General features: G+C 36.7%; 1 protein-coding gene across 4 annotated transcripts in view; it reads right to left on the bottom strand.

Moving 5' to 3' along the window:
- sash1b (SAM and SH3 domain containing 1b) overlaps positions 1-18,405 on the bottom strand; it is a 110,876-nt gene that overhangs the window by 9,628 nt on the left and 82,843 nt on the right. For 3 of the 4 annotated variants that reach the window (XM_082142950.1, XM_082142951.1, XM_082142953.1), the window contains 13 exons: positions 12,482-12,610; positions 11,853-11,900; positions 11,695-11,744; positions 9,068-9,105; positions 8,021-8,107; positions 7,795-7,907; positions 7,551-7,652; positions 4,594-4,726; positions 3,685-4,070; positions 2,936-3,010; positions 2,663-2,806; positions 2,066-2,198; positions 5-174 (listed from right to left, as the gene is read on the bottom strand). In XM_082142950.1, the coding sequence (XP_081999076.1) occupies positions 5-174; positions 2,066-2,198; positions 2,663-2,806; positions 2,936-3,010; positions 3,685-4,070; positions 4,594-4,726; positions 7,551-7,652; positions 7,795-7,907; positions 8,021-8,107; positions 9,068-9,105; positions 11,695-11,744; positions 11,853-11,900; positions 12,482-12,610 (1,608 nt within the window). Of the gene's footprint in view, positions 1-4; positions 175-2,065; positions 2,199-2,662; positions 2,807-2,935; positions 3,011-3,684; positions 4,071-4,593; positions 4,727-7,550; positions 7,653-7,794; positions 7,908-8,020; positions 8,108-9,067; positions 9,106-11,694; positions 11,745-11,852; positions 11,901-12,481; positions 12,611-15,121; positions 16,862-18,405 lie in introns of those variants that run through there. The other variant, XM_082142952.1, reaches the window with a different exon arrangement.

The following is an 18,405-nucleotide window of genomic DNA, read 5'->3' as shown; positions in this document are numbered from 1 at the left end:
TGACCTTGAGTTTGAGGGAGTCGGTGTCGTACGGGCTCGGGGTGAAGTCTGTGTGTACGAGAGCGCGGCCACAGAACGGTCCTCTGTACGGCAGCTCGTCTTCATCACCGTCTTCTGATTTCACACTCTCTCGGTTGCTGGTGGACGAATCTGTGGTGCTGACCGTCTGACCGCCTGCGAAAACAACTAATGCTTTAAACACGTCTACTGACATGGATCAACCCTGGTATTCTTTGAAGTACTCTGTAAATACCGTGGTATATGAATACGGTAATCATTTAGTACCATTTCAGAGTATCGTCTGATACCATAAGGGTTTTTTTCCCTGGTTTTTAATCCATTTTTATAAATTCTGGTCAATTCTGAACTATTGACCAATAACAAGACTTTAAAGTCACTAAACTATAAAACTATTAATTTAAATCCCCCCACCCCCACCAAAAAAAAAAAAAAAAAAAAAAAATGTCATGTCAGTTTATTTGATAAGCAGATGTGTAATAAGTAAAATAATATACCGTCAACAAGTCATTTTCACAAAATAATTAAATTATAACACCAATTATAACATCACCCTGTCAGGTTTATTTTGCATGATGACCAGCAGGCTTGTATATTATCTATTAATCTACTCTGTTATATTCTACTTTCATTATACATTCAGTATTCATTATACTTTATTCTTTTATACATTTTCTGTTGTTTTAGTATTGATTATGTAAGGAATAATTGACGACAGGCCGTTGAATTATTAGAAAAATAATGCACACCCGAGGTGGTAATGCGGTCACGACGCGAAGCGGAGTGGCCGTTACACCTCGGGTGTGCATTATTTTTCTAATAATTCAACGGCCTGAAGTCAATTATTCCGCTTATACTACAGTTACCACACCTCGAAACATTGTTCAGATTATGTATTTCAAGACGTTTGTAAAGTTTTTGTCATTAAAACGCTCTTGTATGTAGGACTAATTTCTTACGCATCTAATCCCATGCCTCCGTTGCTAATTCCAAAACGTCATTTCAGAGTTAGTAACGGAGGTTTGAGCCGCTGATAGCAGACTAATGCTGGGGACACACGACTAGCTGACACATTCTCTGACTGTTTCATCGACTGCAGCAGATTTTAAACACCGACTTTGAACACAGACTGAACGCGCTGAACACGCGCGGGCATGATCAGTCAAAGTATCAAATTACATTCATAACCGCGGCCTTAAAGTGTGTTCCCGGCTTTATGCAGTTATTAATGCAGTTATTAGAGAGAGATGTTGCATAAATGAGACAGAAAAGCATGTGCGTCAATATTATTATTTATTAATTAATTCAATCGTTTTAATTAATTCGTTAATTCTTTTTTTTTTCTATTATTGACAGATGACAGTAGACTAGCCAAATAAATGAAACCCAAAGCCCTTTTAACAAGTAGGCCTATCAATAATTATTTATTTGTTATTATCTGCAATAAAAATCCGTGCTGCAGGACTATCCATTTATTTAGCCTATATTCAGTTTAATTTTCTATTGATTATAGATAGGACTTTATAGTTTATTTATTCAAATTAAACTGCATGTTTCTATTGATTGTGAAGCTAGACATTGAAAATTGCAGATCAAGCGCATGGGGCGAAATGCTTTTTCTTGTTATGAATTGTATCCTATTTTCCGTTATTACAGTTGACTACGCGAAGTGATATGGAACTGTAATGCGGTCGAGACCTGCCTGGAACTACTTTAGCCGTGCGTTTCCCTGAAAATAATGCACACCTTAGAACGTTCGTCAACCAATCAGATTCAAGCATTCAACGGCCCTGTAGTATAAACTTATATATTATACAGACACCTTTTGGCTCTTTAATATTTGAAAGAAAACATAATACATAAAAACATAGAATGGCCATTTATGGGATGATCATTGTTTCCTATTAGGCTATTATATTACATTTTTATATTTTGTACATTTATATACTTTAATAAGGTTTAATATTATAAAGACTATATTTGTTTATTTTATCTGACACTTTCATAAATTGCACAAGTGTAGTGAAGCATTTCCATACACACTTACTCATGGAGCTCTGACCGCTGAGGGAGCTCCTCAAACTCTCCACTGACCCTCCAGCCTTGAGTTTGGGTTTCTCCAGAGAGTCTGTGTCGGTGTGAGGAGACTGAGGGCTGCTGGGAGCTCTGCTGGGGCTTGACTGAGTCAAACACAACACACTGAAATCAATACCATGGCCAACAGAAGGCGCTAGATACACAGAAATCAAGCTGTAATGAATGAAAGCAAATTCTACAGGTGCTGACTACTACTAAATGACTCAAATGTACTTTGGTTCCAAGATAAATGGTGTTTGCCAAGTCAAGCATCACTATTAATGTTGCTCATATTGGAGTAAGATATCTGAACAACTTCCTAACCCTAGGTTTTAGTGTTTAAGGAAGCAGACTTCATGAATTTTGCTTGGTAGATGAAAAAATGACAAACACTTTGACTTTGACAATCATTTAGTAACTAGCCCAAACACCCTAGCATCATGGCATACACAAACTGCATTCTGCTTCGACAAAAATGACAGATTCGCTATATTGGAATTGCTAAAATTGTTACTCAGTAGTCCCTTCAGTAATCTGCATTATACATGAATCCTCATCACACAATCACCTGCTCTGATGGAGAGGGATTATATTTCTTGGATATGCGTTTCCTCATGGTCTCTTTAACAGATTTCACCTTCTTCCCCAGAGAGATACGGGAAGGTGTTGGAGATCTGGATGCGTCTCTCATGCTGATACTGCCGTTTTCGTTCTGCAAGACAGACATGACAGAATACACAACTTCAAAATCTTCTAAAATTATAAAAACGGCATGCAAGAAGCTGAATAGATTTTGTAATAGATTTTATGACTATTTTGCCATTTTCCAATGTGTCCTTACTGTGGGGTCAAAGCTGCTGTTGCCCATGTACACAGATCGGCTTGTGAGATCAAATCCTCCAAAGCTACAGGTCCTCTGTGACACAAAGAATAGAGTTCGAAAAGCGAAATCTGGCTCAAGTTATATCTTTACATTTAAATCTTGACCATACAAGTTACATTTTCAGTGAATATTGACTTAAATTACATCTATTCTTCACATAAAAAAAATAAATATATTTTTTACATTTTGGAGCTTAAAGTCACCCTGAGACATGGAAAATATAATAATATAAAATATAATAATCAAATAAAACCTACTATATTATTATTATTATTATTTTGTGCCATTTTGGAGCTTGGCATCCCCCTAGGACAAATAAAATAAAATAAAATAAAATAAAATAAAATAAAATAAAATAAAATAAAATAAAATAAAATAAAATAAAATAAAATAAAATAAAATAAATAAAATAAAATAAAATAAAATAAAATAAAATAAAATAAAATAAAATAAAATAAAACACAATACCTTTACTCACTCCATTAGAGGGGCTCAGGGTTCGTCAAAAAATAAATAAATGAAATAATAAAATAAAATAAAAATAAAAACTATAAATAACACAAAACAAAACACAGTACTTGTACTCACTCCATGGTAGTTAGAGGGGCTCAGAGCTTTTTTTAATAAAACAAACAAACAAACAAACAAACAAAACAAAACAAAACAAAACAAAACAAAACAAAACACAAAACAGTGCTTATACTCACTCCATGGTAGTTCGAGGGGCTCAGGGCTCGTCTCATCTCCCCGTCGGTCACAGAGCGGGACATCCTGGGCTCGACTTCACCGTCTGCCTCAGAGAAGGAGGAACCGCTGCCTGCGTCCAGCCCAGACACTGCTCCGCCGGGTCCAGACGCCGGCTCCGGCCCCTGACTGCTGCTGGACTTACTGAAGAGCTTGTGGCTGCTGTAGGTGTCTAAGCTGCTGGACGAGGGAGACGTGGTCAGACTGTCCGAGTCTCTGTCCAGAGACAGCTGTTCATGAAGCATGAAGCTCAGGCCGTCACCCTGAGACACGGCAAGACGTTTGTGCACCCCAGAGTAGAGAGAGAAGCCCTCCTCGCCCGACGGGAACGCTTCAGGACTCACAGGGTCTGGAGGAGAAACAAAGCAAGGCAACCAGAAAACTATTGACCCCATTTACTTTCTCAATACACTTTTCTGGTTTCAGTGCATGCTTGAGCATTCTGTCCTTTCAGGGTCACATCTTATGACATCACATCCTGTTTTTGGTTCTTTTACATGTTTTTGGTCCGTGTTGCATTCATAGTTCACTCGTACCACACCAGAGTTTGTTTGGAAGCGGACTGAGACTCATCTTTTCAGCGATCTCGCTCCACTTGTTTGGTTTTGCACCAGAGTTCGGATGGCAGCGTTCACACTTATTCAAATGAACCGCACTAACAGAGCAATCGCACCAGAGTTCATTTTAATCAAATCAAACATGCCAAGTGTGAAACTCGAATTCACTCCACAGTGATTTTTCTATTTACTGTTAAAAATGTTCTTATCCTAGATGTTCTGCATACATCTGCACAGCTATGTACATTTCAGGTGTGATGTGTGACATGAGTATGTATGATTGTGAAAAGTTAACGAAAGGCATTCATATCTCACCTTTTGATCCGTGTTTTTTGGCCTCATCAATTCTGATTAACTTCTTTCTCACACGTCGAGTTGAATTAACGAGTTTATGCAGTCGGCGAAAGGTGATGGACTCTTCCAGCTCGTCCTCCGACTGTTCTCTCGACTGTACAAATAATAAACAATAGAAAACAAGATAAATAACAACAAAATAAAACAATAACAAAATAAATAGAAAACACCAAAATATTAAATATTTGAAAATAAAAACAAAACATATAACAATAAAAAAATAAAAAATCAAATCAAATAATATACAAATAAATATCAAATAAAACAAAATAACATTTATTAAAATAAATAGAAATAGAAATAGAAATGAAATAAAACAAAACACAATATAAAAAAAGAATACAAATAATACAATAAAAGGTACTTTACATGTAATGGAAAGTATTTTGACTCATTATTGACCACATACTTTCAGTGGTCTTTAGTATATGGTAAACCAAAATTCCCCACATGCAAACTATAAAAACAGGTGATGTGAAGTCAACAGAGAGGCTGTAAACAGACTCATTTACTTCAACATGTAAACTTGTCCTGCAACGTTTGTGCTCCAGACATGAATAATTCCTCAAATATGAGTTATTACAGAGAGGTGTGCTGCTACTTCACTAAGGGATGCGTTTTCACCTGTTGGACGATAAAAAAAGTGAAACAAATATCCCACACAAATAGATCTGAAGACCAGATTATCACAGACTTGAGCGTGCAAGACTCTTTTCTCGCTTATTTTCCAGCAGGCAGAGAAGTATTTCTCAGAAGCATCTGTTTTAGCGGCAAACGGGTTCGGCTCAGAAACCACGCGCAGAAGAGACAGCCACATCTCACCTAAAATTACTCATCGTTTATGGTTCATAAATGTGAGCACTGTGTAGTTCTTGCCACAGTTCAGACCCACAGAAGATCACAAGACCTGAAATAAACCCGGTGAAATGTCAAATACAGTCAGTGTGAGACTATTAAGAGTCTGCTCACGTCTGTTATAAACGGCTCTTGTGTGCAAGTCTGAGAACTGAACATTTCAGACAAACTATTTCAGCGGGTGGGATGTTATGTAATCGGCATCTGTAAAATTCTATTGTCATCGATGAAAACACAGACACTATAATAACTGGTCAGCACTGAGAATGTTGAATGAATCCCTCACATAAAAGCATTATGGAGGTACATGGTACAATAATGATACGAATTCGGACAGAGCTCTCCAAGCTTGAACTTTGGAATGCCGAGAAATCCGAAGTTTCTTCGCATGAGCTTGCGTTTGGCGGTCTCCTGCGTTCGCATGTGTTTGAATACAAGTCAGTTGAATGAAAAGTGGTTTTAGAGGGTTGTTCATATCTCTAACCTTAAAAGCAATAATAATTCACGAGTTCACACGTACATGAAATCAGATGTAGTAATTTATGCGTATTTGGCGTGCTGTCCGGGAGAGGGCACCGAGCTCGAAATTTGGCCCGAAACCCAGAGTACTCCCCCTTTTACTGGGATAGAAACCAGCCAAGAGTGAGGTGATGGGGTGGTGGAGGGATGCTGTGAAACTGTCATAGTACAGAGGTAAGGGAAGGCTATATTTATACCGGCTTCCTCTTGTGCTGATTGGTTGATTACCTGAACGTGCTCCTCCCGAACTTTGTTACATGAAACTTCATTAATACGTCGATGTCGGGCCGGAACCTCATATCTCCATATTTCTTCATTTTCAATAAATTATTACTAATGGTTACCCTTTATGTCTGTCTGTGGGTTTTGCAAATAATTAATCAATGAGAAGCAATTAAAAATAGCTTGTGTCTAATACTTGTATCCTCAAACTGTCAGTCAAACCTCGTAACTCAACCCTCCTCTTTCATAAATGAAGTGCCGCACACAGTTTGGCCAGTCTCTGCTTGTTTGCAGTGCAAAAGTAATTAAAGAACTGGTTCTTTGAATAAGTACAGAATGTTTTTTACTCAAGAAACACTAAATATATATATACTTTATATATAAAGGCTAATGTTTTATGAATTTGAAGAAGAGTCTTAGTTTAGCATTTGTCGTCGAGTGATAGCAATACTGTCTTAAATAGCCTGTGCGTAGCACTTCATCTTTAATAACACGAGGTTTTGTTCAAATGACAGAAAAAAACTGAGCACCCACATAGCTACAGTAAACTGTATAACCCCTAAATTGAAGAAAATGTAACGAAATACTTCAGGTGCGGCCGTTCTAATGATGGCCAAAACACGTACAGTATGTCCTTAATTCTCAGATATTCCCAGGTCAAAAACCTTATAAATCCATTTCAAGCTTGATTTTGGTAAAATGTTAATAATATAATGACTCATGCATGTGGCCTTATATAAAGCTACAATATCAACTTTGACAACCCAGCGTTTAATTATTTAATAAAAATACAGTGTTTTTTCCTTTTCCTGTAAAGTAGAGTTTTTGGAGATACGAGGTTTCCGCCGGACAGAGACGAACAGTGATGCTTGTCTTAGCAAACACAATAACTAAAATCGAAAAGCACCAAATTCGTTTTCACAGAATGCACCAAATGGTAAACGGCGGCTCTGTCCAGTGGAATTGGTGGAATGGCTCCTGCATCCCAGCGCCTTAATCACACAATCCCTGCACAAAAGAGCTGCTGGGCCGCTGAAGAGAGAGCAGCCCTGCATTCAACCGGCCAAAAACGCACAATGGGGGGTTACAGCATTGAGTGGATGAATAGGACCCTGCCTGGAGGCCCAGAGGGGCCGTGGTTCATCACTAGTACATGATGGGGGGATGGAGGGGTGACAAATCCCACAGATAGCAGGTGAAAACCCTGCTGTGAGTGTCTATAGACAGAAGATCTGCCAATAAACAAGTTCATCACAACAAACAAGGATCTGGCATGCGAGAACGTCTCATTGGCAAACGCAGAAGGTGACTGGGAAACTTACATTACAGTAGGAGGATTCGGTCATGGAGGGACTGGGTGTGTCGGTCCAATTGGTCGTGTCCACGCTGTTGGGCTGCTTGTTCTGCATTTCGTATTCCTTCAGCTGAGGGACAGTAAAATGCATGTTAGCTAATGTTTGGGGGAGTAAAATCAAGGCCCATCCTACACTGTTTTTACTGAGCATTCTGTTATCTTGTAAATGCATCACATTATGGAGGCAAAATGGGTTTTGAACCATTTCATACCCGAGCCAAGGCTTCTTCCACGGTGATCATCTTCTCCTTCACCATCATCATCAGCTGGATGCGTTCTTCATCACTCATCGTGATCTCACTGGCCACAAAGCCAGGATCCTCCCCTGTAGATCAGAGGTCAAAGGTCATACATATAATCTCAAGCAATGTTATATCTAGATTTAATCTTCTAGATATGAAGATCTAATGAAATTGTGATTAGAAATGGGTGAAGAACCTTTCGGTAGCGCTCGAACGCTCCCTTTCTGAGCCTTGCGGAAGTTTTGCCAGAACGATTTGTTTTTCTTTCTGTCCCATCTCCCTGCTGTTAGAAACAAAGTTTTAAACTCAGCAAATGTTTTAACTGCATGTTTCAAGAACATACGAGTACAATTTTTTTTTAAATGTACGTTGTTTTTTTTCCATGATCTTAAAAGACTTTATCTTAAAGAGTTTTGTAGACAAATATTAGTAGTGCCTAATAAATGCTGTTCTTTTGGAATTTCTATACATGAAAGAATCCTGAAGGAAAAGGTATCACTATGATATGACTATGAAAATGTACTCAACATGAAGCACCACAACTAGTTTCAACATTGATAATAATAATAAATGTTTCTTGAGCAGCAAATCATCATATTAGAATGATTTCTGAATGATCATGTGACACTGAAGACTGGAGTAATGATGCTAGAATTCAGCTTTGCATCACAGGAATAAATTACATTTTGAAATATATTCAAATAGAAATAATTATTAAATTGTAATAATATCTCGCTGTTTTTACTGGTATTTTTTATCAAATAAATGCATCCTTGGTGACCATAAGAGACTTCTTTAAAAAACATTAAACACACTTACTGTCTAACAAACTCTTGAACAGTAATATAATTGAAAAAAATATATCATCTGGATCAGCGAAGAAAAAAAAAACGTGAACTCCTTCAAACCGTGTGTAAAATCATCCCAGGATGCACCACATGAAGTTCATTGAGAAGTAGAACATAGTCATACTAAGGAAAGAGTATGTATGTCTAAACATCTGACTGACATGTGTTTTTTTTTAAAGGGTTCACATGACTTAATAAGATTTCATAAATAATTGTATAGTGCATTTACAAAAGAACGCTGTTCAGCCAATTACGCATTTTTATGCAAAACAAAAATGTAGACTCACTCTTGACTTTTTCCAATTTTAAATCTCCCTGATACTCCCAGGTTTTAAACCCGATTTAACTAGTTTTTAGACAACAATAAATCAACAAACACAAAACATGTTACTTACCGGATCCGTCTTCAGAGCTGGACTTGTTCATTGACTGCCTGTAAGCAAAAGTACAAACATGCATGAACTCCAGCAAAAGTGTCTCCATCAAAACATCATCACACAGTCTCATCTCACCTGCTCTCCCACATTATTTTCTTAATGTTCAACCCCTATCCATTCATTTGTAGTAGTCTGTCTGTCCTAACTGGTGTCCATGTTGCCTGTGGGGCAGTGGATTAGACTCAGCCGTCTGTCAGAGCGAATAAAGACACATGCTGCTGTCGGCCGGCACGCCACACCACACCTCACAGCAACAATGGAGGCTTTTTCACGCACCGGAGGGGTTTTAGAGTGACAGAGCGCTCACATGGCTTGTAAATTCCTGTTCCCCTCTCTTTATTTGTCTTTCTCTCAGCTGACGGGAGCTGCTGATTTTAGCATGTACCTGAGATATCTATAGCCATGTAAGGACAGATTTAGGGCTGGGCGATATGACCAAAATCTTATATCATGATATGAGTCATTTTATTTCACGGTAATGCTATAATGTATCACGTTATAGTTACTTTTGCTTTAAATAAAGTTTTTATATCAAAATTTGATACCATTGAAATTTCATAAATCTCAATTTCAATACCACAAACAACTAGAACTAGCCTAACATAAGTAAAAAACAAACAAACGCTGAAGCAAAACAGTCAGTGATCAAATAGGAACAAAGAAACTAATTACAAGCAATGGGACAAAAAACCTACAATAGAACAAAGACACAAATGAAGTAGACCTACCTGAAAACCTCAAGCACTAAATAAGAAATGCTACATAAATTGTTGTAATCAAATGTGCAAAAAAACACTGCATAGTCTTCACTGTGTAAATTAAATATACATTTACTCTTATAGTTACAAAAGTGATTCAGTCAAGATGAATGAGATTGTTTGATTAACATTAATAGCACAGACAGCAGCCGGTTTACTGTCACTTTAAGACCGAATGCACAGATCAAATATACTGTTACACATGCGCTTTTTTTCTCAACTCGGTTTACGTTCTTACAGTATTTAATGACTGTGTTTACAAGTATAATTGTGTCGGTATATCACCCACCCCTAGACAGATACATTCAAAACTGCAACCAAATGTGTCTTAACCCTGCATGTTCATTATTTTTATTCATCATGTTAAACAATTTATAGTAATGATATTTTAAATACACATTGACATTAAAAATAATTCTTTCACCAAGTAACATTGATCATTAACTAAACTATCAGCTGTTTACAGCACAATATAATATAATTAATTATTTTTTATAAAACAGAGAAGTATGAGTTTACAATAGGGTTCAAAAGTTTGGAGTCAATAACATTTTTATATGTTTTTGAAAGAAGTCTCTTATGCTCAACAAGGCTGCATTTATTTAATCAATAAGAGAGTAAAAAAAGTAATATTGTGAAATATTACATTTTAAAATAAACATTTATTTTTAAATATATTTTATTCAAAGATTCAAAGCTGAATTTTCAGCATCATTACTCCAGTCTTCAGTGTCACATGATCCTTCAGAAATCATTCTAATATGCTGATTTGCAGCTCAAGAATAATTTCTGATTCTTGATTATCTGATTATTCTGATTATGTTAAAAATCAATGATCACTGTTTTGCTGCTTAATATTTTTGTGGAAACTGTGATGCAGTTTGACATATAAATCTTTTGATACATTACAAATGTCTTTTCTGTCCCTTATGGTCAATTTAATGCATCCTTGCCAAATAAAAACATTAATTTCTTTCACAAAAAAAAAAAAAAAAAAAAAAAAAAAACGACTCCAAACTGGTTGATCTAGAAAACCTCTCTCTTTCATTCAATGACACATGAAATGAATGCAATGTTCAAGATAATACGTTGCTAGCTGCAGTTTACTTAACGGCCACCGGTGTCACTAATAACAAGGGTTTATGCATTTTACATATAGTGCCTTTAAGCTAATGAAAATATTATTTGGTGAACTTTTTTTATTTTTTTTTATACTAATTACCATGGATTATTTTTATTGAATTTAGGTGCTATTTATAAATGCAATAACCCTGGGACATTTTACCATCATTTTACAATTATTTAGGGGAGTTTAGGGGAAATCCTTTAAGGTAAAATCACTGTACCATGTGGTGTTGTGAAGTTTATCGGTTTATTTCACAATACTTTTGACCATGGCTCATCCAATCAGAGTTTAGAGCCACAATGTTTTACTAATGCAGTTCATATTGTGAATAATGAAACAAAAATAACTAAATTGACTCGTGCATTACGTGTATTAACATGCTGATGGTGGTGATTCAGATTATATCTCATCCAGTGGACAATGAAAGGAAGGAAAAAGAGAAATGAGGAAAAAAGGGGTCAACAGGAAATGCATGCATCATCTCCAATGTCCTGATGGCCGGATGGGTTTCATTGTTGAGTAACTCTCAGGGCTGCAGGGTCTTATTTAGGAATGTCCAAGAACTCAAAATATCTCATTATTTCTCATTATGGAATCTTAAACATTTGCATCTAGAAAGTCCCATAATCATGTTCTTGAAACGAGCACAGTTTGCAAAGTCTGGTTGAGAAACACTAAAAATGCCACAAGAAATCATGTACCTTCTCTCGACCTCAGGTGTGGACACAGCACTAGACAGCCCCAATGACTCCTGGGAGGGAAAATAAAGACATTTTAGACTCTTAACAGCAAATAAAGAGTGCCTTTCCCATAAAAGCACCAGTTCCTGGACGGGTCATTCTGTGATTAATCCACCCACCTGGATTTCCAACCGCAGCTGAAGGGATGTTGTTGATTCAGCCTTTGCCTGAGAAACAAAGTCACGCAGTAAAGTTAAACAAAACACTCAATGACAAACTGTTCATTCCTTCAGTCTCTGATAACATTATCTTGCCGAAACCACATGACACATCTCACCATCATTTTCATTGTGAAGCAATATTCATAGGTATATATCAGTGGTGTGGCAGTGGTGTTTTAAAACGAGGAGGCAAAGTCCTCACATTTTGAGCAAATCAGCATATGAATGATTAGAATATAGAATATTAGAATATATTTTAGAGAATGAGGAATATAGAAGACTTCTGAAAGATCATGTGACAATGAAGACTGGAGTAATGATGTTGAAAATTCAGCTTTGCATCAAAGGAGTAAATTACACTTTGAAATATATTCAAATAGAAAACAGTTATTTTAAATTGTAATATATTTTCACAATATTGCTATTTTTACTATATTTTTGTTCAAATAAATGCAGTCTTGGTGAGCAAAAAACATAAAACATAAAAAAAATCTTAACAACCCCAAACTTAGTAGTGTACGGTAGTGTATAAAGGATTCAGAAGTGTACAATAAGCCCTTAAACAGAAGCTTATGTGAGTGTTTTACCGTCTCTGCTTCTTGAGCCACTCTGCGTTTGCGTAACTCCTCCATTCTGTCGCACACTTCGCTGTAAGACGTGCTGTAATACTCTGAATACTCTTGGGCCAGGTCCTCAATGTTACCCAGAGAGCCATCCTACAACACACAAACAATGCACTTATTATTTGCAGTTTGAAAACAGCAGTGTGGAAAAAAACTGCCTTTATAATCATCGCAAAACTGTGACGGATATCCAGTTCTCAGATCAAACCACACTCAAAAGAGCAGCTTTGTGCCTTTGAAAGCTGTTTCAGATAGACTCCACGAGTCCTATCATACATCCTGCGCAATGCAGCGCCAGGCGTTGCACGCAAGTGCCTTTTGCTGGTTTCAGCCCGACGCAGTTATCATTTTCACGTCCTGCGCCACTTTGTTTAAATAGCAAATGCATTTGCGCCCATCTGTCCGCCCATGGGCGTGCTGGTCCGAAAACAAGGTGTGTTCAGGCGCATTTTTGGCGCGTTGCTATTTTGAGGCAACTGAAAAATACTACGCCATTGACCAACTGAAACCTGGTCTAAAGTCAATGGCGCAATATTTTATTTTTTTTTTAAAGAGCGCGTTAGTAATGTCCACAATGCACGTACACTTTGTCCCGTAAATGGTTTGCTTGCGCGCTTTAACCTCGCGCACAAGCAGATCCGTTTCCTTGCTAGAGAAGCGTTCAGTTTTTCCACTTGTAAATTCCGCCATGAAAATAGAGATTTCGCCATGGCGCAAGCGCAACTGGCTTTTAAAGGGAATGGGAGATGAGACTTGTATTGGTTTATTGCACGTTACACCCAAAACACACTCATTACTCATTAAGAGAATAGGGACAACCCTTTTAGACCATGCGCCGGGTGCACCGACCATTTTTCCCGTCGTTAAACTAGCAAAAGTGAATTCAGACACACCCTAAGTGCACTTGTGCCGTGCGCTTTAGACCATGCGCTTAGATCAGGCCCAAAGTTGGGTGTGTTCACACTAGGCAGGTTTGGCTCGATTATAATGAACTCTGGTGCGATTGCTTTGTTGGTGCGGTTCATTTGAACAAGTGTGAACGCTGCCACCAAACCCTGGTCCGCTGAAAAGATTTTTCTCGGTCTGCTTCCAAACGAACTTGAATTTCTAATTAAATATGAACGCCAACACGGACCAAAGACATGTAATCGAACCAAAAACAGGACGTGATGTCACAAGATGTGGCACTAAAAGGACAGAATTCTCAAGCATACCTGGTTTTTCTCACAGGCCCTGTCCAAAATGGCACACTTCATATGCACTTTCAGTATTGTGGACTTACAATGGCTGCCACGTGTACTGGTCCTTTAAGTCCACGAGGCCGTAAGGTGTCCTATTTAGTCATTTTAGGTTTCAGAAGGGTGCTCACGAGCGCCCCCTTTGCGGTCGATATGCGCACTCAATGCACTATTGCCAAGCCCACAAGACACTTTATGTCTGATAACAGTCAATATCCTGCTGGCTTTCATCATACTGCAGAAATACCTCTGGGATCAACAGATCCATGAAAGGAGAAGCCTAAACTCAATATTCACAGTCAGAAGAATTCAACTTTTTCTCAGCATGTCTTCCTGGTATTGTATGACACACAGAGACGTGACCTCTCTTGTAAACTTGGAGAGCCTGAGGTCAAAGCATCATCTCAAGATCTGCAAGCTCATCTCCTAAAAAATTCCCTCAAATATTTTTAGCACACTGAAGTTTTAGTCAACTATGTCACCCACAAGCAAAGCACACAATGTATTTTAGTGATGATGGGAAAGTTTTGGGATGCAGGGAGTCTTACGATTCCAAGCAAAATTATAAGAATCTCTTTAATTGCAGACAAATAAATATTTAGCATGTATGAATAGAAGAATGACTAAGTTTACAAGATTAAACGATGTGAAAAAATAACAAACAAAAAAAAACATTATAAATGTTTTTCTAATACAAAAACTCTGTTGAACTCAGTGTGAAATGCTGTTGAAATGACCCAAGGCACTGACAAAACACATTTGACATTAAAACAATGACATTTAAAAGGCTACCTTGTATTTTCATTATTCAGGTCAGTTGACAAAATATCAAAAAACATCTCCCCAGGAGTAGTATCAAATAAAATATCAAATCAAATGTGACATTCAATGTAAAGTGAATCCAAATAGAGTACTTTCACTTTGCAAATATTTATTAAAAGACAACAAAAAATGCTGAAGACATTGACTAACAGCCACCCAATTCATAATAATTTAATATTATTATTAATATGATTACATTTCATTATTATTATTATTATTATTATTATTATTGTTATTATATAAAATAGTGAATAGTATTTTTTTTTTTTTTATTAAAATAAAATAAAATGTTGCATGTTTAAGAGGGCTAATTTAGTTATATCAATTACTAATAATATTAATAATAGTAATTAAATATAAATAAATATTAAACATAATATAACTATTAAATCAATATTATTATTAAATTATATATTAAATATATTATATTACATTACAAAATAAATAATATTTTTATTAATAAAAATAAATAAAATAAAATATAAAACCTTTACATAAAAAAATAAAACCTTTCTGGAAGACACATAAAAACTCAGAAACTTACCAAGATATTCATCAGGTCTGCCCATACATATGAAAAACTGTCTGTCGTGCTCAAATCCCCACAAATTTCTTGATCAGTGTTTGTTTCATTATCCATAGTCAAAAATATAACACTGCTCCAAATATAAGACTGAGTTTTAAAGGAACATCCTTACAGAAAGCGAGAAGACAAGAGCCAAATGTTGTTCATCCTGTCTTGAGATGGGAAAACATAATGCCTCACTCATGGGCAAATTATTGAAGTCAAATGCACAAATCTGGAAAGTCTTCTGGCTTTAACGCTCCTGCTGTCCAACAATCAAACCACAGCCAACTGGAGTCAAACAGCATGAGATTTAGTTACAACACTTAAAGCAGCCAATGAAACTTGGTAAACAAACCAAACGGAACGAAGTGGAGAAACGAGATTCACTCCAGTTCTTTTAGAAAAACCTTTAAACTTTCCCCTAATGCTCTCCTGCACGAGTGCAAAAGCCCCTGAAGTCTGTCCGAGTCTCCATGCACCTGCGCGCTCATCGCTGATGTTCACAGACACTGAGCAGCTTATTGAGGTTGATTAATATTCCACAGACTGAGCAGCGCTGTGCTGGAGGAAGTGACACTTCCAAAGACTCAACTTGGCTCAGATTTACATGCATCAATGAGCCCTCAGAGACGTCCATTCAACACCCGTCAGCCTTCCAAGACATAAACAAGGAAATTCATTATAAAAACAAACACCTCAAGCTAAATAAGATATACAGATAACAGTTTAACTGATGAGTAGGTCTATATGTTAATGTCTGTCAGTATTTAATAGTCATTCATTAGCATCACTATTATGACTGTTCATACTTATTAATGATTGAAGATTAAGGATATACTTATCTGACAAACACTTTACAGTACTTTAGATCCTGCAGTTTGTTGAGATGTGTGTTGTTAATCCTCTATGTGATCAGACTTAAGATTTTCACTTGATTTTAACCACCTTGCATTACCCAGGGGACACACAAAAACTAGCAAACACCTAGAACACTGTCTCAATTACAAAGCAATGCACTAATTAGGATTTAATTTTAGAATAACTTTTAGAGTAGCAAGTGGACAGCAATGACAGCAAAAACACTCAAATTAGCAACTGCTTAGCAACGACCTAGCAACCATTTACAACATCCTAGCAACTGCTGGCAAACACCACTCGCATTTTATGAAGAAAAAAAATGAAAAAAATAAAAAAAATTAAAACTTTAGTTGCATTTACTTTAACTATAATTGCTGTGAATATTTAATAAGGTTATTAAACCCTTAGTAGTAATGTAAGATAAATCTAACATTTCAATTATTCGTATTTTATGGAAAATAAGTCACTTTTTTTGTCATGTGATCTGTGCAATGAACTTATATGATGCAGTTTTACTTTAATTAAATTTGTTTAGGCTTGGAGTTTATAATTATTATTTTTTTAAATGAAGTAACTATTTATGTTTGCTTTATACTTATATTTTTCATTCCTGCTCTAAATACTGGTAAATGTAAAGGATTTGTTGTGGAGTGAGGGGAACTGAAATACATGTTTAGAGTGTTTATAATGTTTGCAAACATTTCATTGTATTTACATTATTTATTATTTACATTTATTTACATTATTTCTGAATGTAATAATGTGACTTACACACCAACGCAACTTATCTGTGTTTTTCCCCCTCTCAACAATACAATTTTGACCCGGTGTGACTTTTCTGGAAAATATGGTAAACAATGTAAAACTAATGAAAAATTCTGGTTGGAAGAAAATGTGCATTTACTGGATAATTTTGAACTTACTATACATAAACGACCCCCATAAGTCAAGTGAACCCTAGACTAATTTTAAAGGGGTCATGATATATATATATTTTAATTATTTTAATATGTTCCTTGAGGTTCACTTATACATGCAGAAAAACGATCCACATTCTCTGTCTGAAATGATCCGTTTTAGTAAGTGTTTTGCAAACATTATCCATATAAAATACAATTTACAGACAAAGCATTATGAAATCTTTTACGGTTTGTGATGCAGCTGCTGTCAGATTCGCTTCATCTGACTGCTTCATCTTTCAACAGAAGTTTCTTTGCAAACTCTCCATAACACTGTACCTCGTTTACAAAACAAAATGCTCCGAACAAACATATAATTCTCCGACATGATTCAGAAAGCCATTAAAACAAACCATCAACTTGTTTCCAGTGCTGGGATCCTTCTGAAATCTTTTCAGAGACGCAAACGACATCAAAGCAAACGTTCTTTCCCTCTTCCATGCTGTCGACCGTCTCAATTTCACGCAGTATGTCAGAAACTGAACGCGCATCTGTATTCTGTATCCAGTGTAGACAGTATCAGTGATTATAATGGGTTCTATTTGCTTTTGACACTCACATCCAGTTTAGGCAAATGTCAGCTGTTAAACGACTGAATGCCAGTGGGCGGGGCCTATGGTGCGACGCTGTAGAACTATTCGTCGATGTCTTTCTCTAGAGGTGGTCATATGCAAATGTGTTCGCCCGTGTGACATCACAGATCCCGCAATGTCAAAACGAGCTGTTTTCGGAGCTTGATTAAATGAATGATTTTGTTTATAATGAGGACATTTTAAGCAACGAAACTTGCAGGATGTTTTAATGGTACAAAGCCCTATGTCAAAGGATCAAGGCAAATTTTTTTACTAGCTGAATTTGAAAATATGTATCCCATAACTAGTGTGTTTAGCACGGTCCAGATGGTTTAACACACTCATTCTGGTCATAGTTCTACTGAGGTTTATGCTCTTTCTGTATTCTCACAGACACAGTCTAAAAGTAGAGTGACCACTGTGAAACTCTGACCCACTGTTTGTGTTTCTTTCCCCAAAGTCCTCCAAAAAAATAAGGAAAAAACATGGGAGATAAACATGGGAGATCTCTTTTCAAATAATCAAACATGTCTTGGGTTAGACTGTAAACTGTAATTTGCTAAAAATGTCTCAAATGCAGTGTCTTCTTCAAGAAAATGCTGTAATTTAATATCGATGAATGCAGAGCAGATCTGAGGCACAGAATAGATTCTTATACTCGTGAGACGCTTCCTTCATTGGGCTGAAAACATGCGCATTCCTCCACCGCGAGAGGCACAGGGGTCTCGTGGTCGCGCTCTCTGTGACTGGCTCGACTGTCCTCGAAGAGAGAACCATTCATTTGTTAAGTGACATGCCCTCCAGTCAAAGCTGCGCGAAATCTGGCGACTTTTCATCAGTTAAGAAAGGCAGCGATGCTGAAGAGAAAAGC

This window comes from Leuciscus leuciscus (assembly GCF_965113295.1).
Source record: "Leuciscus leuciscus genome assembly, chromosome: 17".
NCBI lineage: Eukaryota > Metazoa > Chordata > Actinopteri > Cypriniformes > Leuciscidae > Leuciscus > Leuciscus leuciscus.
This window is presented reverse-complemented; position numbering and strand designations above follow the sequence as displayed.